The sequence below is a fragment of the Microtus pennsylvanicus genome, chromosome 2, assembly GCF_037038515.1.
Source record: "Microtus pennsylvanicus isolate mMicPen1 chromosome 2, mMicPen1.hap1, whole genome shotgun sequence".
NCBI lineage: Eukaryota > Metazoa > Chordata > Mammalia > Rodentia > Cricetidae > Microtus > Microtus pennsylvanicus.
This window is the reverse complement of record NC_134580.1, coordinates 153,211,980-153,234,884: the sequence shown is the minus strand read 5'-3', so window position 1 is coordinate 153,234,884 and position 22,905 is coordinate 153,211,980. Positions and strand designations below refer to the sequence as shown.

At 43.1% G+C, this 22,905-nt stretch overlaps 1 protein-coding gene across 1 annotated transcript in view; it reads right to left on the bottom strand.

The window, feature by feature from the left end:
* Prpf6 (pre-mRNA processing factor 6) overlaps positions 1-22,905 on the bottom strand; it is a 57,546-nt gene that overhangs the window by 17,615 nt on the left and 17,026 nt on the right. The window contains exons 4-11 of the mRNA XM_075963434.1: positions 21,657-21,735; positions 20,914-21,090; positions 20,554-20,709; positions 16,162-16,256; positions 15,606-15,762; positions 15,031-15,193; positions 9,699-9,817; positions 8,428-8,646 (exon numbers count right to left, since the gene is read on the bottom strand). Coding sequence (XP_075819549.1) covers positions 8,428-8,646; positions 9,699-9,817; positions 15,031-15,193; positions 15,606-15,762; positions 16,162-16,256; positions 20,554-20,709; positions 20,914-21,090; positions 21,657-21,735 — 1,165 coding nt within the window. The remainder of the gene's footprint in view (positions 1-8,427; positions 8,647-9,698; positions 9,818-15,030; positions 15,194-15,605; positions 15,763-16,161; positions 16,257-20,553; positions 20,710-20,913; positions 21,091-21,656; positions 21,736-22,905) is intronic.

Genomic DNA, 22,905 nt, shown 5'->3' with positions numbered 1-22,905 from the left:
CACCTTTGCTTAGAAAAAAAAGAAAAAGAAACTTCCTTGGCCTGTTGATAGGGCAGAACGTAGATAGGCGGGGAAAACAGAATGCTAGGAGAAAGAAAGGCAGTCAGGAAGAAGCCATGGAGCCACTGCTGGAGATAAACGTGCTGAAACTTTGCTGGTAAGATACGATCTCATGGTGATGCACAGATTAATGGCGTTGGGTTAAATTAATACGTAAGAGTTAGCCAATAAGAAGATAGTAGACCAAGCAGTGATTTAATTAATGCAGTTTCTATGTGGTTACTTGGGGCTGGGCAGCTGGGAAACGAACAATCAGCCAGCCTCCTTCCGACAAATTGGTGCCCACGTGGCCAACTAAAATCCATTTACAACCTTAGAGAGCTTGGAAAGAAATACTAGACACTAAAAAATAAAGTTTAGCCACATTTATTCTCCTGAATGGGCTTTACTTGCTGGCGGCATGCTGCGGCTCCTTTAAGAGCAGTTTTCCTGGTTCAGCGGTAGCAGAAAAAAGGCCAAGGTTTTGAAATGCTGGCTTTCTGGGCTGTGCTGCCAGAGTGAACTCTTGACTCTGGAGGTCCAGCTATGGAGCATTTAAATGGGGATTGTGAACACAGTGCTACAACTTGCTTAATGGCAACATAGATTGTCTGTGTGTCTGAAAATGGGGCTGTGAGCATGGCTCTCAGAGTCAGCAAACAGCTCCGCCATGCTGGACTGGGTGGGGTAAGCAGGTAGTGCTGTATTTCCCCTAGCAATGGTGTCGTTAGTTCATAAGAAGGGCTTAGCATTTTCTGTTATTTTTGTTTGTTTGTTTTTTGTTTTTGAGACAGGGTTTCTCTATGTTGCTTTGGAGTCAGTCCTGGAACTAGCTATTGTAGACCAGGCTGGCCTCAAACTCACAGAGATCCACCTGTCTCTGCCTCATGAGTGCTGGGATTAAAGGTGTGTGCCACTGCCCGGCAGAAGGGCTTAGCATTTTAAGAAGCACTTCTGGTCAGAAAATAATTACTGAGCCGGGCGGTGGTGGCGCACGCCTTTAATCCCAGCACTTGGGAGGCAGAGGCAGGCGGATCTCTGTGAGTTCGAGACCAGCCTGGTCTACAAGAGCTAGTTCTAGGACAGGCTCCAAAACCGCAGAGAAACCCTGTCTCGAAAAAGCAAAAAAAAAAAGAAAGAAAATAATTACTGATACACAATAAGGACAAATTCAGACATAAAAGACCTCTAAATGGGTCACAATATATTTTAAAAATGTATGTAGGCTTGGGAAAGAAAAGATAAAGAGTATGAGAGTCATAAAAGGAAGTAAATGGTTTAAAAAAAAATAAAACAAAGTCTTTAAGGAGACAGAGTACAGACAGTCATAGATTAAAGGAGTAAAGATAATAAAATAAATATTAAAAAGTAATAGAGTAAAAACAAGCCACATAAAGATGGAATATACAGGGGCAGGAGAGATGGCTCAGAGGTTAAGAGCACTGACTGCTCTTCCAGAGGTCCTGAGTTCAATTCCCAGCCCCCACATGGTGGCTTACAACCATCTGTAATGAGATCTGGTGCCTTCTTCTGGCCTGCAGGCATACATGGAGGCTGAACACTGTGCACATAATATATAAATAAATCTTTTAAAAAAAAAGATAGAATATACACTGATGGAGGAAGGTCATTGGCTAATAAAGGAACTGCCTTGGCCCATTTTATTGGTTAGAGCATAGGTAGGTGGAGTAAACAGAACAAAATGCTGGGAGGAAGAGGAAGTGAGGTCAGACTCGACAGCTCTCCTCTCAGGAGCAGATGCCTCAGAGAGACGCCATGCTCCCTGCTCCCGGGTAGATGCACACAAGAGATCCGACCCAGGATGGACATAGGCTAGAATCTTCCCGGTAAGAGCGGTGCGACACAGATGATCAGATATGGGCTAGTCCAGGTGCGAGAGTTAGCTGAGAAGAGGCTAGATAGAAATGGGCCAAGCAGAGATTAAATGAATATAGTTTGTGTGTTGTTATTTCGGGCATAAGCTAGCCGAGCAGGCGGCTGGGGTGTTGGGGACGCAGCCCCGCCACCGCTCCTATTATAACAATACACAGAGTCTGGATTATGTATATTTTGTGTTGTCTTTGAATTTTTTGACTGTGAAGGAGCTAAGTAACCAATGTATGTACTTTAAAGGTCTCTTGACTTTCAGAATTTTGAGTCTAAGGTTATGTTGCTTTGGAAAAGAGGTTCTACTTTTGTTTCCACAGAGGATGAGAACCTGATCCTTCCCAAATAATGTGATTTGATGGACCAAGACTCCCCAAAAGGTTGCTGTAAACACCCCTAAAAATTACTTCACCCAATAAACAGCAGGAAGCAGTTTGGAGAGGTACGCCTAAATTCCCTAAATAATTGTTTATAAATGTTTGTTTACATTTAAAGGTAAATATGCTATAGAGATGGATATTTTGCATTGGTATAGATCTTGCTTTATTGATAGAAAATTAAGGTCAATTTTGCTATACTGTGTATATGTATTCCTGATTTTGATTAAAGTATTGTGTGTACAGCTCATTTAAAAATGTAATGTATAATTAAGAAATATAGGTTAATAGATAATCATCTATAATAGTCAAACTTGTAGTGTTGTTAGTTAAGATTTTGTAGATACACAGAGATGTATTTCAGATGGATAGGCATTCTTCAAACCTTTCAAAGACTACAGAATATGGCATTTAAAATGTTTAAGAACTTAGGACTTTTCATGACAATTAGACTCATCTGCTTCTGGCAGCACCAATTACTTCAAGAGGAAGATGGGCATTGAAGAGGCTCCTTATGGAGTTTGTTAGCCATTTGGGCAAGAAACTGTTCTTGCCTAGACTGCTTGATGGTATGCTATATGAACTGAACTTGCAGGACCCACAGAGAAATGATTGCTGAACTTGCCTAAAGGTGTGATGGTCCTTTAGTGTTCCTGCTTCATGAAAGAGTCTTCCAGATATTCTGCAGGACACAGAAGAAAGCAACCGATGGACTTTGCCATTACAATGCAGAACAGATCTTCAAATTTCCTGATTCATGGAAAAGTCTGATGGATACTATGTACCTGTAGGCTGCAGATGTGTGCCCAATGGTACAGAAGACCTTTGGGTGACTGTCCAGGCAGTGAGATGTCTCTGTTCATTCTAGAGTTTTGGAAGTTGCTTACAATGCACTTCCTGTAAACTTAGGTAATATTATACCCTTCTGGAGTCTTTGATAAAGTTGAAGAATAGATATATAGTTTTCCTTAGTTATGATAAAAGATAAAGTGGATATAAATATTGTAATTATGTTTCTTGCTTGATACCTGCTTTGTTATATGTAATTTTACTATGTTAAAGTTAAAACCTTCCTTTTTATTTAGACAGAAAAGGGGAGGAGATGTGGGATTTCACTCTGTATGCTGTGATTACCACTGATTAATAAAGAAACTGCTTTGGGCCTATAGCAGAGCTATAAGGGAACAGAGCTAGGCAGGGAAAATTAAACTGAATCCTGGGAAAAAGAAGGCAGAGTCAGGAGAAGCCATGTAGGCCCGCCAGAGACAGACTCTGGATGGAACCTTGCCAGTAAGCCACAGCCACTTGGCAATACACAGATTAATAGAAATGGGTTAAATTAAGATGTAAGAGCTAGCCAATAAGACACCAGAGCTAATAGGCCAAGCAGTGATTTAATTAATACACTTTCTGTTTCTGTGTGGTTATTTCGAGTCTGGGCAGCTGGGAACAAACAAGCAGACTCCAACAACAATCAATAGCTAGGCAGGAAGAGGTTAGGTGGGGCTGCGGAATATTAGTTAAAGATATGCTACAGTTGCTTACGCTGTGGAACATTTGTTTAATGATACAATGATGTGCTGCATTCTTTTATGCTCCATTTGTTTAACTCGGTGAAGCTGTGTTACTTTTACCTGTTGAAAACTTCTGAGTGGTCTAATAAAGAGCTAAACAGCCAATAGCAAGGCAGAAGAAAGAACAGGTGGGGCTGGCAGACAGACAAAATAAATAGGAGGAGAAATCTGGAGAGAAAGGATCAAGGATCAAGAAGGGCCCAGCCATCCAGCTACACAGCAAGCCACGGAGTAAGAAGTAAAGAAAGGTATAAAGAATAAAGATAAAAGCCCAGAGGCCAAAGGTAGACGGAATAATTTATGTTAAGAAAAGCTGGCTATGGGCTGGAAAGAGGGCTTTTCAAGAACATTGGTTGCTCTTCAAGAGATCCTGAGTTCAATTCCCTACAACCACATGGTGACTCAAAAAACAGTGTAAAGAGATGTGGTGCCCTCTTCTGGCCTGCAAGCATACATGCAGGCAGAATACCTTATACATAATAAATCAATCTTTAAAAAGAAAAAAGAAAAGCTGGCTAGAAATAAGCCGTTAAGGCAAGGCATTCATATCTATGTGTATTTATTTGGGAGCTGGGTGGTGGGCCACCAACGAACCAAGAACCAAAAGAGTAAAAACAACTAACAAGGTGAGACCTGCAGACAGGGAGAGAGCTCACTGGGATGAAGCAGGGCAACGTTACCAGCCAAGCACAGAGGAAGCAGGATGTGTACAAGATGAGGTAACAATCCATGAGCCACGTGGCAGCAAGTAAATTAAGAGAAATGGGTTAATTTAAGCCAGAAGAACTAGTTAAAAACAAGCCTAAGCTATCAGCCATGCATTTATAATTAATAAGAAGTCTCTGTGTGATTATCTAGGAGCTGGCTCGTGGGAGGAAAAAGTCCACCTACAAATTACACCAAATGAGAAAAGATTAATGCAGGGGATAGGGTTGTAGATCAACGGTAGAATGTTTGCCCAGTATACACAGGAGCCTGGCTTGCTCTCCAACACTAGAAAAATAATGAGTGAATGCAGGCCTCACATTTCCTAAAGACGCATACAGACCAACAGAACAGAACTAAGAGTTCCCAAATACATCTTCAACATTTATTATCAACTGATTCTTCATAAGGGTGTTAAGACCACTCAACGGGGCAAGGATAATCATTAGCTCTCAGGGTTTGGATCAGTGGTTAAGAGCATGTATTGCACTTCTAGAGCCAAATTCAATTTCCAGCAACTATATATATATAAAACACTTCATGTGCAGGAGACCCAGTGTTTGGCCCCTGAGAGAGCATGCACTCATGTGCATATACTGGTCTAAATGAGAATGGCCCCCACAGGCTCATATACTTGACTACTTGGTCTCCAGTTGGTGGTTGATTGGGAAGAATTAAGATGCATGGTCTTTTCAGAAAAGGTGTGCCACTGGAAGAAAAGTTGAGGTTTCAGAAGCCTCCTGTCATCCCCAGCATACTCTCAATGTCTCCTGCTTATAGATGAAAACTCTCAGCTGTTCCGTCATCATCCCCTCCCCCCGCCACGCTCCCCACCATGATGATAATAGACTCCTATTTCCCTGTAACTTAAGCCCCAATTAAACACTTCCTTCTATATGTTGTCTTGGTCATATATACATGATAAAAAATAAACATTAAAAAATTTATTAGCCATTAACTCCCTAACCTCTAAGTAATCATTTTTTTCTCTACAGATTTCCTTTTCTATTTTACCTCTAATCTTTTTGGTAAAAAATTCTTTGGGCTTTACAAGATAGGGTTTCTTTGTGTAACCCTGGCTGTCCTGAAACTCGCTCTGAAGACCAGGCTGGCATCAAATGGAGAGAGATCCAGCTGCCTATGTCTCCCAGGTGCTCTGATTAAAGGCCTCACCCACACACCTGGCTGGGAAATGAATACCAATAGAATCATATAATATACAGTCATGTAGCTGAGCATGGTGGTTCACAGTTTTAATACCAGCACTCAGAAAGCAGAGGCAAACAGAACTCTAAACTGAAGAACTGACTGGTGTACACAGCAAATTCCAGGCTAGCAGAGCTCCTGTCTAAACAAGCAAACAAATAGCTATTTTTTGCTTAGACTGTTTCAATACTCATCCATCAAAGAAGAGTTGAAATCGTTAACCCAAGCTAGGCAGGGCAATACAACGCCAACAGTCCTAGCACTTGGGAGGCTAGGGCAAAAGAATCTTGAGTTCCCCGGACAGCTGGGCTATATGGCAAGTTCCAGACTGGTCTGGGCTATATAGACCCTGTCTTTAAAAACAAGAATCTAAGTCCTATGATCTCTAGAGTTTTATTCATCTAGTTTTTATATTTAATGCCGATTCTTTTTGAGTCCTGTATACTGTTTCAGACAGGGCTCACCTATAGTCTTTAGTGGTAGAACTTTTCTAACATACATGATGCCTGCATTCAATCCCCGGCACCACACACAGATAAAAGATGAATTTTATAGAATTTCCTGTGCATGTGTAATACTGGAGATTCAACTCTAGGCCTCCCATATGATAGATAAATATTGTAAAATGAGCTTTATACACAGCCCTATAATGTTAACTATAATTTAACAAACTGTCAAAATTAAATTCTAGGACTGGTGAAATGACTCAGCGGTAAAGATACACGCCACCAAGCTTGACACTCCGAGTTCAATCCCCAAGACTCACATGGTAGAAACAGAACCAACCCTCGCAAGCTGTCCAATGACTTCCCCATACCCACTGTGGACACTCATAACAGATGTAATTAAAAAAGAGACTCTAATTTTAAAATTAATAGTACATCTAAGTCCCATAATAATGCCTCCTTTCAGCAGGGGAGGTGATATCTTTAGACACAGTGAACAAAAACTTTCCAAAGAAGCTTACTGAGGGACTGGGTTAAGAGTGTTGTACAAGTATGAGTGCCTGAGTTCACATTCCTGCCACGCACCCACATAAAAATCTGGCATGAGCTGGGCGATGATGATATACATGTTTAATTCCAGCACTTGGGAGGCAGAGACAGGTAAATCTCTGTGAGTTCGAGGCCAGCCTGATCTACAGAACAAGTTCCAGGATAGTCAAGTCTGTTACATACAGAAACCCAAAACAAACTCGAAAAGCAAAATTAAAAAAATAAACAAAAAAGTTGGTCGTGACCAGACATGATAGTGCACGCCTTTAACCTCAGCACTCTGGAGGCAGAGGCAGGCAGTTCTCTGAGTTGGAGGCCAGCCTGGTCTACAGAGTGAGTTCCAGGATAGTCAGAACTACACAGAAAAATCCTATCTAAAAAGTCCCCTGTCCCCCAATGCTAGAGCAGGAAACCCAATGTCTTCCTCTGGCATCTAAGTATTTCAAATAGATAAATCTTTAATATACACACCAACAACAACAACTGAAAGAAATGAAAAAGTGCTTGGCGTGTCAGAACCACACTGCTTAGGCTAAGCTAAGAGAACAAACACTTCCTACAAGGGCCATCGCAGGAGCCGATAACAAGGTGGAGCAAGCAACCAGTTGACAGGAAGTGATCAAGAAAAAAGCCACAGAGAGTAAGAGGGAGTCAGAAGGATGGAGAGGAAGACACACAGGAAGTAGAAGGGAGGGACACCGAGTTGGAGTTTTGCTTGAGACAGCATAGGAGAGGTCTTTTCTATCACATCAGTAGAGGAGGGAGGTCAGCAGGGTGCTTTCTCTGCCTCTCTAAGCTAGCAGGCTTTCACCCCAGCATCTGGCTCCAGAATCATATGGTAAAATCAAACAATTGAGATTTTGCTAAAAACAAAACAGCACTTAGGAAGCTGAGGCAGAAGACTGAGTGTTCAAAACCAGCTACAGCTATACCGTACTGTGTGCTCCAGGGCAGCTAGCTTCTGACCTTTTGAAGATTCTCCCCCTCTCTGCCTCCTCTCTGGGTATAGTAGTAATAAGATATTATAGATATGTTTGCTGGATATAAAATATACATGCACCACAGCCCTTTCAATCTGCAGTGTTCTGTCCACACTCTTGCCTTAAAAGGAGAAATCTGGCAGGATCTTACGGTGTAGATCTTACTGTCTCTGCTTCCTGACTACTGGGATTAAAGGTGTGTGCCACAACCATCCGGCCAGCCTATATCTTATATGAGACCTCAACACAAAAATCATCTGAGAGTCAGTGGTTTAGAACACTGAATCTGAGTTCAATTCCCAGCACCTACACAGCAGCTTAGAACTGTCATTAACTCCAGTTCCTCTTTTGGAGCACAGATATGCACGCAGTTAACCATCTATATACATAAAATAAAAATGGAAAAAATCAAGTCCAGCCTGGTCTACAAGAGCTAGTTCCAGGACAGGCTCCAAAAGCTACAGAGAAACCCCGTCTCAAAAACCAAAAAAAAAAAAGGAAAAATATTTACTTATCACTCATTCAAGATAGAGTCCTGCTATATAGCCTAGCCAGGCTGTCCTTAAACTTGTAATCCTCCTGCCTTAGTTTCCTGGGTGCTGGTACAGGTATGCAACACCAAAGCCTAACTATGTATTTAGAAGAACACTGAGCAACAGCTTACTTGGATCCACTGTTCCCGATTGATCTCTACACCGTTGGCCCGCAGGGAAGTGATGGCGCGGTCAATGATCTTCTCCACCATCTGAGTGTTCCCATTGGCCTCCTCCAGCTTGGCAGCTGTGATCCAGATGTGCCGGTCTGTAGGAATGTTCTCACGTGCTTTATTTAAGACCTTACGAGCATTTTCATAAGTTTCCAGCCTTGCCAAAGCAAGCCAAAGCTACACAAAAAAGGGAGAAAAAAGGGAGAAGTGTGTTGAAGGCTGGTGGCACCAAGTGGCATCTTCCGGGCTGGATGGCCAGCCAGTCTCACTGGCCCACAGCACTTCTACAAAGTGCTTTCTGAAAGTTCTCAAGCATAAACAGAGCCTGAAATTATTCACAGGAGCCCCCTTCACTACATCAACTGTTCAGCTGTGCTTTTTGACCACAGAAAGTTGATGGAACTCTACATCAGAGGTTCTAAGCACTGTTTAAATGTGCAGTGTGCCAGACTTGACAGCAGGTGCTAGGGTAAAAGGTGAGCAGAATGGAGGGCGGGGATTGGAGAATCGGCTCAGAGGTTAAGAGCACTGGCTGCTCTTCCAGAGGGCCTAAATTCAATTTCCAGAAACCACATGGTAGTTCACAACCATCTATAATGAGATCTGGTGTCCTCTTCTGGTATGCAGGTAGAACACTGCATGATAGATAGATAGATAGATAGATAGATAGATAGATAGATAGATGGATGGATGGATGGATGGATGGATGGATGGATGGATGGATGGATGGATGGACGGACAAATGGATGTGCAGGTAGAACACTGCATAATAGATAGATAGACAAATCTTTAAAAAAAAACAAAAACAGTGAGCCAGATGGGTTCACAGACAGTTGTGTGATGATGCTTAGCCCTCTGGAATTCTTATGCCCCAAAACTACTGACTGCAACATTCCACCCCTAAAATGTGCAGAATATTTTAGTTTGAGTGTGAATGTGTGCACGTGCCTGAGTAGTGCCCAACACAGTTCTCTATAGCTATGAGGGACGAGCAAAAAGAGACTCAGTCTTGTCCATCTACCACATACACTGTGCACCAACGTGTACTGTGCACCACTTGTATTTCACACCCACCACATGCAATGCACTTTTACCTGTAGCATGACTAATTGAAGCCACCCGCTACCTTACTTAGCAACTACTATATAGAATACCATTCTGGGTTTCATAATGCCCTCTAATGCCAGGAACAGTAGCTTAAGAAAGCAGCATACATATAGCAGACTCACCTCCACACTAGTGGGACAGCACTCCACTGCTCGGCTCAACATGATCCTAGCGTCTTCAGGCTCCTCAAGCTCAACAGCAGCTTTCCACAATCGGACAGAGTTTGGAACGTGCTCCAGGGCTAGGAACGGTCAAATAAGAGACTGGTGTCAGGATGACGCTGCCAGTTGGGTAAGACCGCCCCCCACAGTGATAATCAAAAGCTGCAAACATGTCCGTTTGGTCAGCCCTTTGATGTTGACGTAGACATAAAGCCAGAAAGAAGAAACAGTCGAAGGTCTTTGAAGTTGTATCAACAGGACTTGTCACATTGATAGTATACAGCTCCACTGAAATTTGAGAATAAGATGAACAAGAAAACAGGCTATATACAGGGAGAGACTTAAGTTGTCTAGATTGAGGGCAATGTTACATGGGTTACATGGGCACATACTCAGTAAGACATCAAACTGTAAACCTAAAATCCATGTATGGCTTACTAAAAATATATTTTAAATAACCAGTATCAAAAAGACCTACTGATTATATTTTCCCTTAAGAATACCTGAAACTTAAAAAAAAAAAGTCATAAGCAAACTCTGGAAGGAACTCCTACAGAACGATGATGGAATACTCCATGAGCACCAAACTCGTGTGTGTGTGTGTGTGTGTGTGTGTGTGAGAGATGTTTCATCATTAGATAACTAGGACGTGTGTGTGTGTTTGTGTGTGTGTGTGAGATGTTTCATCATTAGATAACTAAGACGTGTGTGTATGTGTTTGTGTGTGTGTGAGATGTTTCATCATTAGATAACTAGGACGTGTGTGTGTGTGTTTGTGTGTGTGTGTGTGATGTGTCATCATTAGATAACTAAGACGTGTGTGTGTGTGTGTGTGCGTGTGTTGAGATGTGTCATCATTAGATAACTAAGACACGTGTGTGTGTGTGTGTGCGTGTTTGTGTGTGTGATGTGTCATCATTAGATAACTAAGACGTGTGTGTGTGTATGATGTGTCATCATTAGATAACTAAGACGTGTGTGTGCGTGTGAGAGAGATGTTTCATCATTAGATAACTAAGACGTGTGTGTGCGTGTGAGAGAGATGTTTCATCATTAGATAACTAAGACGTGTGTGTGTGTGTGTGATGTGTCATCATTAGATAACTAAGACGTGTGTGTGTGTGTGTGTGATGTGTCATCATTAGGTAACTAGGACGTGTGTGTGTGTGCGTGTGAGATGTTTCATCATTAGATAACTAAGACACGTGTGTGTGTTTGTGTGTGAGATGTTTCATCATTAGATAACTAAGACACGTGTGTGTGTGTGATGTGTCATCATTAGGTAACTAAGACGTGTGTGTGTGTGCGTGAGAGAGATGTTTCATCATTAGATAACTAAGACGATGACGCATTCACTGGCAAGCGGCATGAGAGGTAGCATGGACAGCCCACAGAGGCAGTCCAGGTTCTTGGCAGGTGGCAGAAGTTTCTCCATATTCCTAGAATATATTGTGACTTAAACTTGTGAATGACTTATCTCGGCAGTCTGCAAGTTTTTGGTTTGTGACTTACTCCTCCAAGCTCCAGTATTTGCTATATAATTAAGGATGTCTTTACGTAGTGAAGGAAGACTTTGAGCTCCTAATCCTCCTGTCTCTACCTTTCACAGGATGGGATATGTCCCCATACCCTGCTTACTTCCACAATTGTCTATTAGTTTTCATGTTGTGTATGAATGTCGGAAATTGAAACAAGTGAAACTGTGGATGAAGACCACTGTATAAAACTGCAGTGGAGCCGGGCGGTGGTGGCATACTACTTTAATCCCAGCACTCAGGAGCAGAGGCAAGCTGATCTCTGTGAGTTCAAGGACAGCCAGGTCTACAAGCGCTAGTTCCAGGACAGGCTCCAAAGCCACAGAGAAATCCTGTCTCGAAAATACAAAACAAACAAACAAACAAAAGCTGCAGCGTAGCTCACGGATAAAGCTCTTTCTTGGCATGTATGAAACCCCGGAATCAACACCACCATCCCATCACCACACACACACATGCACAAACACACACACTCTGTGATGTGTTCAAACATGAACCTAGGAGTTCATGACCAATGCTAAAAAGAGAACATGAGCCAGGTGCAGTGATGAACACCCATAGACCTAGGTATTTGGGAAGCTGAGACAGGAAGATTCCTAGATTAAACCCAATAACAGGATTGGGGTTAACCTGGCTAAATGAGACAATGTCTCTTTTAAAAATATTTAAAATGTTAAAAATTGGGGATGGCTATAGCTCAGTAGCGAAGCGCTTGACCAGTACACGAGATCCTGGATTAATAAAATAAAAACAAAAACAAAACCCTTAAATCTTAAGTAAATAAGCATCATTAATACTAGAGAGCAGCTCATTATTCCAAAAGTGTGTGTGTGGGGGGGGGGGGGGGGATCTGGAGAGATGGCTCAGCTGTTAAGAGCACTGGCTGCTCTTCCAGAGGTCCTGAGTTCAACCACAACCCTTTGTAATGAGATCTGGTGCCCTCTTCTGGCCTGTAGGCAGACTTACAGGCAGAACATAGTAAAAAAAAAAACAGTAATGAATCAAGCACTTACTAAAAATCAAGAGTAACTAAATCTTAATGTAAGTAAATTCTCCTTAGACTAATACTGGTAGCCGGGCAGTGGTGGCACACGCCTTTAATCCCAGCACTCAAGAGGCAGAGGCAGGTGGATCTCTGTGAGTTTGAGGCCAGCCTGGTCTACAGAGTGAGTTCTAGGACAGTCAGGGCTGTTATACAGAGAAGCCCTGTCTTGGAGAAAAAAAAGAAAAGAAAAGAAAAGAAAAGAAAAGAAAAGAAAAGAAAAGAAAAGAAAAATACTGGAAAGAACATCATCAATATCACTTCCAATGACTGAGAGGGGGTACCTACCTCTGTTCCAGATGGCAACTGAAATCTACAGAGAATTCCACACAGGCCTTTCAGTCACTGCTCAATCTCACCTCACAATGGAGAGCAGAGGGAGAGAGTGAAAGAGAGAGAGAGAGCACGCTCTGCTTACACATACAAAGGGGGGAAAAGCTAGTTATGGTAGTGCATAACTTTAATTCCAGCACTTGAGAAGCAGAGAGGATCTCTATGAGTTCAAGACCAACCTGGTCTATATCACAATTACCAGTGCTATGTAGTAAGACTGTCTCAAAAAGCAAAAATTGTGAGGCAGTGGTAGCACCTGCCTTTAATTCCAGCACTCTGAAAATCTCTGGGAGTTTGAGGCCAGCCTGGTCCACAGAGCAAGTTCCAGGGCAGGTTCCAAAGCTACAGAGAAATCCTGTCTTGAGGGGGAAAAAACAAAAAACAAAAATTAAGGGCTGGAAACTGGCTCAGTAGTTAAGAGCACTTGCTGCTCTTGTAGAGAATAGAGATTTTGGTGGCTCATAACTGTCTGTGAACTCCAGTTCTAGGGGCATCTGAGGCTCTCCTCATGTGGCGCATGCAGTACCTCAGAGGCCAGAGATGCAGTAAAAGTAAATAAATAAATAAATCTTTGAGCTAGAAAGATGTCTCAGCGATGAAGGGCATTGGCTGCTCTTTGGGGGGACCGGGTTTTGATTCCCAGCACCCACGTGGTGACTGACAACCTTCTCTAACTCCAGTCCCAGAAGATCATCTTCTTCTGGCCTCTGTGGGAACCAGGCACGCATACGATACAGAGATGTAAATGTGGGCAAAACACTTATACACATATTTTATTTTAAAAAACAAAACAAAACATTCACTTGATTCTAACAGAGCTTCCAGATCTACCTTCCAATTTACAAAAGAAGCATGATTGCAGAGCATGGAGCCTACAGAATTAATCTGCCTCTTTCAAGAACCTTAATGCACACTGACCATGCAAACTACCTCTACAGTAAGACAGTCCTGTGAAATATTCTTCTAGATGTTGCAGGGGGAAACCACCTGTGTCCACAAACCCAGTGCAGCAGTGCACTCCTGTAATCTCAGCACTCAGAAGGCAGAGGAGAGGACAGCCTTAAGTTCAAGGCGTCAGCTAGCTAGCGAACACAATGAGACCCTGTCTCAAAAACCCACAAAAGGGCTGCTCAGCAGGTAAAGGTACCTGCCACCGAGTCTGAAAGCTCGAGCTCAATCCCTGGGATGAATAATTAAGAGAGAACCAACTCATGCAAGTTGTCCTCTAACTTCCACATGTACACTGTGGTACACACACATACATAGACCACACATACACACTATATAATTTTCTAAAGCCACAAATAGAAAGAAAAAAATGTCTGCACATTTTAGATAAACATGTTAAGTACAGAATGGGGAGCATCAGAGGTGATGCACGCTTTTAATCCCAGTAAAACTACCAGCCGGAGATCACTCATCCAGGTAAAGTGCTTACTCTGGATACCAGCTTCTGTTCTGAAGCCAAGTTCAAAAGCAGCATTTATGACAAGATCTGGTACAGGGAACAACAGCACTACTTTTATGAATTAGAGTAACAAGCAATTCACAAACTGCCTACAAATGCTGTAACTTCTCTGAGATGACGCAAAGAAGATTACTTGCTCCTCATCCAGAGGACCCATTTCAGTTCCCAGTACCCTGTAGGGTTGTTCTCGAATGTAACGCCACTCCAGGGGATTTGATGGACACTTTTCTAGCCTCTGGGACTCTAGTATACATATGTACACACACACACAAATTCTTCTGTTTTTTTGGTTTCTGAGACAGGGTTTCTCTGTGTAGCCCTGGCTTTCCTGGACCTTGCTAGACTGGCCTCGAACACACAGAAATCCGCCTGCCTCTAACTCCTGAGTGCTGGGATTAAAGGCATGTGCCACCATTGCCTAGCAATCTTTAATTTTCTTTTTAAAAAACGAAGGCAAAACTGTATTTTAGCTGAGGATGGATGGGTAGCAGGAGGTGCAGTCCAATCAGTGCAGGAAGGAATTCAACGACCCTGTACTCAGATGTGACCATCAGTGACCTCAGACCTACACCAAGGGGTACACTACCCTGCAGAAACACCTTAGATCATGTCAGAGGGGAGCCATAGAAGCAGGCTGGAATTCAAGCTGTCCCTGTACTGCGAATAAGGAAAATCGGGATGACAGTGACTCACACTTTATAAAGCAGGGATGTGGCCTCCAACCAGGGTGAGAACTCCCCACCAGAGTCCCTTCCTTACAGAAGGTTCAAGGGCAGAGGGACCAGTCCAGGAAAAGGCCTAGACAACATCACCAGCTTCTTAACTACTCTCACAGAAAGCCTGAGCAGAGGAGCAAAGCTGCTCTCCAAGAGAACAAAGCATCAGAAAGTAAGAACACCTGCCAGGAAGGCTTACCTTTCCGAAGAACACGCTTCTTTGCTCGAATGTCAGTTTCTAGCTCTGCTGCTCGAATGTAAATCCTGACAGACTGTGGGAGATGACGGACAGCTTGTGCCACCACAGCCTTGGCTGTGTCCCCAGGCTGCAGCCTGGCTGCTTCTAGCCATACATCTTCACTCTGGGGAAAAATAAAAAGTAAAAAACTCAGTAAAAACAGCCTAGAAACCACAAGGGAGAAGTGAGTACTACCTCTGGGGCCCCCAGATACCTAGAAGAGGGCATCAGATCCTCTGAAATGGAGTTACAGACAGTTGTGAGCAGCCATCGTAGCTTCTGGAAATCAAGCTAAGGTCCTCTAGAAGAGCAGTCAGCACTTTCTTTTGTTATGACAAGCTACCTAGTTCTTCCCTTTCAGTGCAGCTTACCCTGCCATTATAATGGTGGGTCAGTCTCTGCTCCATATAAAAGCAAGCAAGAAACTCCTTTCCCTCTACTGATAACCTTGCTCCGGCTCCATTTCTCCATGTAGGTACCATGCCTGGCAGAACACAGAGGGTTTTCTGTCAAGAGCAATGTGCTATAGGCTTCACCTTGGGGCACATCTCTGTCCCCTTCATAATAAGGTTCCGAGCCACTTGTAGCTTTCCAGTGACTTCTTCCAGGCGAGCTGATGCAATCCAAGCTGGTGGATGATGAGGGTTTGTTTCTCGAACAGATTTGAGAAGTAGCCGTGCCTTCTTAATGTCACTGTAAGAATGAGAAGGCACATCAGGTCACACGACCAGAGATAGGACAAGAATCAGGGAGAAGGCACCTCCTTCATACACAAGGCATAAACTGCTAAGGAAAACATTCTGAAAATGCAAAATCCAAAAGAGCTCTGTTGGCCCTGAGCAAACAAACTGAGGCCTGAATGTCAGACAGGAAAAATGAGACAAATACAAGCTGCTTTCTAGCTCACCATAAGCACTGACCTTACTATTTGTAAAATAGTTAACACATACAGTAAATAAGTACAAATATATTTCTACATTTGTCAGAAGATCCATGTCATATTTTGACTGTATATTCTTTTTTCTAAAACTCCACAACATACTAGGCAATTCGAGTTCCCATTTCAACCTACCAATTCTGCAATATACTCACTTGATGTCCCCTCCGTGGGTTGGGATCATGGAATTTAGATCCGTCAGATAGCCTTTGGGGTCCACAACAGTTTGCCCACTCACTGAATCAGATACCTACAAGATAGGTAAAGGTGAGAATCAGTTAGACATGACCAGCAATGTCTAAAACAAAGAATGAATTACCAAGGGCCCTGGAGACCCTCCTAACAAATCTACCCAAGAAAAAAAGAGTCAGGAGGAAAATCACCTTACTGTAACTCAGACAACAGTTGGTGATTAGGAAAATGTCTTCTACAGAGAAAGTGTAGAAATCTTCTACAAGAATTGATATTGGGGGTAGGGATAGAGTTGAGGGAAAAATGGCTCCCATAGGCCCATGTGTGAATATTTGGTCCCCAGTTGGTGAAACTATTTGGAAAGAATTAGGGGATAGGACGCTCACTGGAGGTAGGCTTTGAGGTTTCAAAAGATTTGTGCCAGCCGGGCAGTGACGGCACATACCTTTAATCTTGGGAGGCAGAGGCAGGCAGATCTGTGAGTTAGAAGCCAATCTGGTCTACACAGTGAGTTCCAGGACAGCCAAAGTTACATAACAGAGAAACCCTGTCTCGGGAGAAAAAAAAAAACTTGTGCCATTCTCAGTGCGCCCCTCTCTCTGGCAGGTGGTTGTGGATCAAAACCTGAGCTCTCAGCTCTTCCTTCACTCCACCATGGACTCTTACACTCTTGTGGAATATCACTTTAACTATGCAAATGTGCTGCATCTGTTTATGCTGCATTTATTTAATTATGTAAAGGTGTGTTGCTGTTTTACCTTGCCTGCCTAAAGCACCTGATTGGGCTAATAAAAAGCTGAACAGAGGGATATGCAAGGTTGACAGGCAGAGAAAATAAGTAGGAGAAATCTAGGTTCAAGGGAGAAGAGGAGGGGCTGGCGAGATGGCTCAGAGGTTAAGAACACTGGCTGCTCTTCCAGAGGTCCTGAGTTCAATTCCCAGCAACCACACGATGGCTCCCAACCCTCTATAATGAGATCTGGTGCCCTCTCCTGGGCTACAGGCACACATCATACATGCAGGGAGAATGCTGTTAACATAATAAATAAATAAATATTTTAAAAAAAAAAAAAAGAGGAGGAGAGAATGAGGGAGAAAGAGGGACATGCCTGGGTCTAGAAGCCAGGCAGCTGCCAGACAGAAGGACACAGAACAAACAGGAAAGTAAGATATGCAGAATAAAAGAAAGGTAAAGTCCTGAGGCAAAATGTAGATTAAAAAAAAATAGATTAAAACTGAGCTAAGATAAGGCCAAGCATTCAGAACCAATAACCAGTTTCCACATCATGATTTGAGAGCTTGTTGGTGGTCCAAAAGAAAGTGTGCTATGTACTCTGAAATCACAAACCAAATGAAATGCTTTCTTTTATAGGTTATAGGTTATAGGTGACCTTGGTCATGGTCTTTTATCACATCAACAGAAAAAACAGAAAAGCAACAAAGACAGAAAGAGAACCCAAAAGTTCCAGGGAAAAAATACTCAAGTGAACATATATTAAAAAAATTGTCGGGGGCTGGAGAGATGGCTCCGTGGTTAAGAGCATTGCCTGCTCTTCCAAAGGTCCTGAGTTCAATTCCTGGTAACCACATGGTGGCTCACAACCATCTGTAATGAGGTCTGGTGCCCTCTTCTGGCCTGCAGACATACACGCAGACAGAATATTGTATACATAATAAATAAATAAATATTTTAAAAAAATTGTCTTTCCAATGTTGTGGAATAATATTTCTATATGCTGTGATGTGTCTTTGCCAAAGTGCCTTCTGACTGGTTTAAAGAGCAGAATGGAAGAGCGGGGCAGGTTGGCAGGACTTCTGGGGACAGAGGGGTCTCAGAAGAAGAAAGGTGAAGTCGCCAGCCAGGCGCAGAGGAAGCAGATGGGCTGCACAGAGTCAAGAACGCAGACTAAGACACAGTTAATGTGAGTTATAAGAGCTAGTTAGAACAAACCTAAGTCAAGGCCAAGCTTTTGTAATTCACAAGTCTCTGTGTCATTCTTTTCCAAGCTGGCAGCCCAAAGAAAAATCCTATCTACATTCCAAAACTGACTTAAACCAAGAAATTTTAAGTTAAAGGTTGGTAATTACAATATTTTAATTTCAATACAGCAGTTCATTCTACTATTATAAATGTGAGTTTTTTATTTTTTTTAACTTTATTTATTTATTTATTTATTATATTCTTTCTGCGTGTATGTCTGCAGGCCAGAAGAGGGCACCAGACCTCATTACAGATGGTTGTGAGCCACCATGTGGTTGCCGGGAATTGAACTCAGGACCTTTGGAAGAGCAGGCAATGCTCTTAACCGCTGAGCCATCTCTCCAGCCCAAATGTGAGTTTTTTAAACTGCCAAGATAAGCCAGGTAGCAGAAGCCTATAATCCAACTACTTAGAAGGCTGAGGCAGGAAGAGGCAAAGTTCAAAGCCCACCTCGCTACACAGTGAGCTCACGGCCTTCACAACTTATTGAGTATCAATCCAACATTAAAAACTAAAAAGCCGGGCGGTGGTGGTGCACGCCTTTAATCCCAGCACTCGGGAGGCAGAGGCAGGCGGATCTCTGTAAGTTTGAGAGGTCAGCCTGGTCGACAGAGTGAGTTTTAAGACAGGGCAACCCTGTCTAAAAACAAAAACCACAACCTAAAAACAGCCAGCAAGGGCATGCTGCTTTAAAATCGGCAAACAGGAGGCAGAGGCAGGTAGAGCACTGCTGTAGGATATTTTGACTACATTCTGATGCTCTTGAGTGTTCCAATAAAGTTTGCTTTGAATCAGAGAGCAGAGCTAGGTACTAGGTTTTGGAGGACAGATAGAGAGACATACAGGAAACAGTAGGGTAGGGCTCAGAGAAAGTCTCAGCCTTTTTGGATCAAATAATGGGAGGGAGGGAGAGAGGGTGAAGGTCAGAAGGTCACTAGCTGTTTCTCCCCTGCTTCTCTGGTCATTCAACATTCTTACCCCAATATTTGACTCCCGAGTTTTTATTGATAAAGAATAATTAGATAAAGCTCCAGAGCGCTGGTCTACATATCCAGGAGGTCAGTCAAAAAGTAAGAGCCTGATTTAGGAAAAAAAAAAAGAGTAGAAAAGGCCTGGAGATTTTGTGAGCTGTCTGGCTAATAGTAAACATGAGGGCCTAAATTAAAATACCCAGCATTCATGTTAAAAGTGTGTGTGTGTGTGTGTGTGTATAATATATTAAAAAACGCATAGCCTTAACTGTCCTGGAACTCACTCTGTAGACCAGGCTAGCCTCAAACTCAGAGAGATCCACCTGCCTGACTCCCGAGTGCCAGGATTAAAGGCCTGTGCCACCACCAAACAACCTGACTGTCCAGAAACTTGCTTTGTAGCATAGGCTGGCCTCAAACTCACCGAGATCCATCTGCCTCTACTTCCCAAGTGCTGAGATTAAAGGTATACACCACCATGCCCAGCAGCTATTGGTTTTTTATTGTAAAATACTTTCTATTATAAGTTTTCCAAAATACAATAACAAAAGGTTAGGAATTTAGTTCAGTGATAGAACACTTGTCTAGCAAGTGTAGGAGCCTGGATTCATTCCCAGTGCTTAAAAAAGGACAGTAAGCTTTATCAATAGAGTATGTGACGTTGTTGGGAGGTATGATGGCCTCATACCTCCAAGGGACAGACTAGCATGCCACACAGGGCTGGCCTTTTACTTATTCATCTGCTTGTTTTTTTTGTTTGTTTGTTTTTTACAGAGCCACCGGGGTTTCTCTGTTGCTTTGGAGCCTATCCTGGAACTAGCTCTTGTAGACCAGACTGGCCTCAAACTCAGAGATTCTCCTGACTTTGCCTCCCGAGTGCTGGGATTAAAGGCATGTGCCACCAGCGCCTGGTTCTGGCCTTTTATTTGCTGTGCTAAGTGCACATGCCCTGTACTCACCTGCGAACAGAATCTCATCTACACTATGACAAGGGCAGAGTATCATTTCATGACAAAACATAAAGAATAAACTTTACGGGGGCTGGAGAGATAGCTCAGAGGTTAAGAGCACTGGCTCTTCTTCCAGAGGTCCTGAGTTCAACAGCAACCACATGGTGGCTCACAACCATCTATAAATAATGAGATCTGGTGCCCTCTTCTGACCTGTAGGCATACGTGCAGGGAGAACACTGTATACATAATAAATAAATCTTTTTAAAAAATTTTTTTACATATATCTGTTTTTAATTTGTTGAATGTTTTGTTTTGTTTATGATGGGGATCAAATGAAGGGCCTTGATGTCAGAGACAAGTGATCTACCAACTAAGCTACATCCCCTAAATTTGTTCCTTTCTCCTCCTTTCAGTACCATTTTTAAGAAAATATACATGACAAATTCTCACCTGGCTAAGCCTCATGTCCATCAGGGTATTTCTCGCTTGGCCAATCTTCCTCATATCCAGCTCCCCTGTACCAGGTGTCATCAACCCTGGTGTCATTCCGCCAGGGTACGGCGTGTTCAGGCCACCCGGATAGGGTGTGTTCAGACCTCCAAATTGCTAAGGAGAATAAAAAAAACACTGACTTGCACTGTCATGCTGAGGATTCCACCGCCTTAAAACACTGCCCCGTACTCCCCATGTCCTAATAGGTACAGTTATGCAGACTCTTCCACATCACAGCTACAGAAGCATTCAACATCCAACCTCTCACTGCACCCTTTTCAGACTAAAGAAGCCCCATTTGCCCGTTCAGATACTCACAGTTTGTCGAGGATCCACAGAGGTGTGGTTCTCTCCAGTCTGTAAATGTTTGGCAAAGAAACTGTCAGGAACAGGGGTCAGCTTCTCATAGCGCGGATTCCGTTGGCGTTTGTTTCTGGCATCGCCAACTTCTGGGATGCTCAGCCACTCTTCTTCTGTGACCTCTGCCAACTTCCTCTGGAAATATGCAGAACCCAAATGTTAGTCATCTACAGAACTTCATAACTGTCTTCTTCAAGGCTCTGGCCTATTGTTCCTTAGAATGACTGATGTAGAGATGGTTTCCCATTTGAAAAAAAAAATGAGGGGCTGGAGAGATGGCTCAGAGGTTAAGAGCACTGGCTGCTCTTCCAGAGGTCCTGAGTTCAATTCCCAGCACCACATGGTGGCTCACAACCATTTGTAATGAGATCTGGTGCCCTCTTCTGGCACAAAAGCATATATGAAGATAAGGGCACTCATACATAAAATAAACAATGAATCTTAAAAAAAAAAAGTAGCTTTGCTTTTTAAAACATAGGACAGATAATCAAATACACTGAAGCACAAACCTCCCCTAAGCAATTAATCCTCTAAGTATAGAGCAGAGTTAGTAAAGGTTCAACAGTGTAGCAACAGCAGAGCAGTTTGGCCTCCACTGCTGAGATGAGGGCCTGAGGACCAGAGTGCCAACCTGTCTGCCCACCTTGAGATCTGTGCTGAGATGAGGGCCTGAGGACCAGAGTGCCAACCCATCTACTCACCTTAAGATCTGAAAATTGCTGCTGGATTTTGGGACGTTCCATTCGGTATTTTTCAATCTCTTCTTTCTCCCTTTGCTCTCTAGAAAAAAAAAATGTGCCTGCATTAGAAATATTAGATGTAGGGTTTGGAGAAGTATTAGATACAGGCTTAGAGCGCTTGTTCTTGTAGAGAAGGCACGGCTATCCACAGCTCCAGTTCTAAGAGATCCTGCAGGATAAAAGGGTCAGTCAAAAAAACCCAATCAATCCCTGAGCACAAAACCTAGCACCCTGACCCTGAACCCAGAACCAGTGAAATAAACATGCCCTGGACCTGAAACCTGAGCCAGTGAAAGAAACACTTTTAGCTCTGAACCCAGAACGTAAGAAACACACCCTGACTCTGAAACCACTTTGGCCCTAGAAGGAGAGCCAGGGAAAGAATTACACCTTAGCCCTGAAAATAGAGCCAAAAAGCTAGTCAGTGAAAGAAACACAGTTTGACCCTGAAACCACAGCCAATTCTGCCCTGAACAAACTAACTAATCCCTGAACAGGAAAACCAGCCAATCTCTGAGCAGAAAATCTTCTCCCTGGGAAAACTCCGTCCCTAAGAAGCCCTACAGAAGCCCCTCTGCCTGCTCAGCTGCTGGCTGTCCTTTACTACCCTGGCAGAGACAGCCCCTCTCCTGGACTCCTCCTTCCCAAATCTCTTTCTTAAAAGAGTGAAAGAAGATCTTCTTTCACACGTGCAGAAAAGAACCTCCCTTAGAGGAGCTGAGCATAAAAACCAAAAGAAACAGTTACATCTGCTGCTAGGAAACTCTGGAGAGTTGAGCAGAAAAACTTTTTGCCAGAACCAGAGGAGATGCAACATTTCTGCAGCAGCTTCCCTTTAACGGAGTGAAGGTGAAGCAGAAGCAGTATCCTGGACCAAAGTGGAGCAGAAGAAACAGATAGCTCTGTTAGGACAGGAACCGTACACAGTTCGGCTGTAACAGCTCTCTGGGACAGAAGCAGGAGTACTACATCCTGCCGGGAGACCACACCCCACTGCACCCCAGTTTCAGGTGTAGCCTGACTTCACAATATATCAGGATGCCTTATCCAGCCCCCAGAGTTATACTATTGCAGCTCCAGGTATAGCCTGATTTCCAAACAAATCAGAATACCTTTCCCTCCAGAGCTGTCCCTCTGAAGCTCCAGAGCTCACCTACAGATCCAATACTCTTTTCTGACAACCATGGGCACTAGGCATGCACTCAGTACA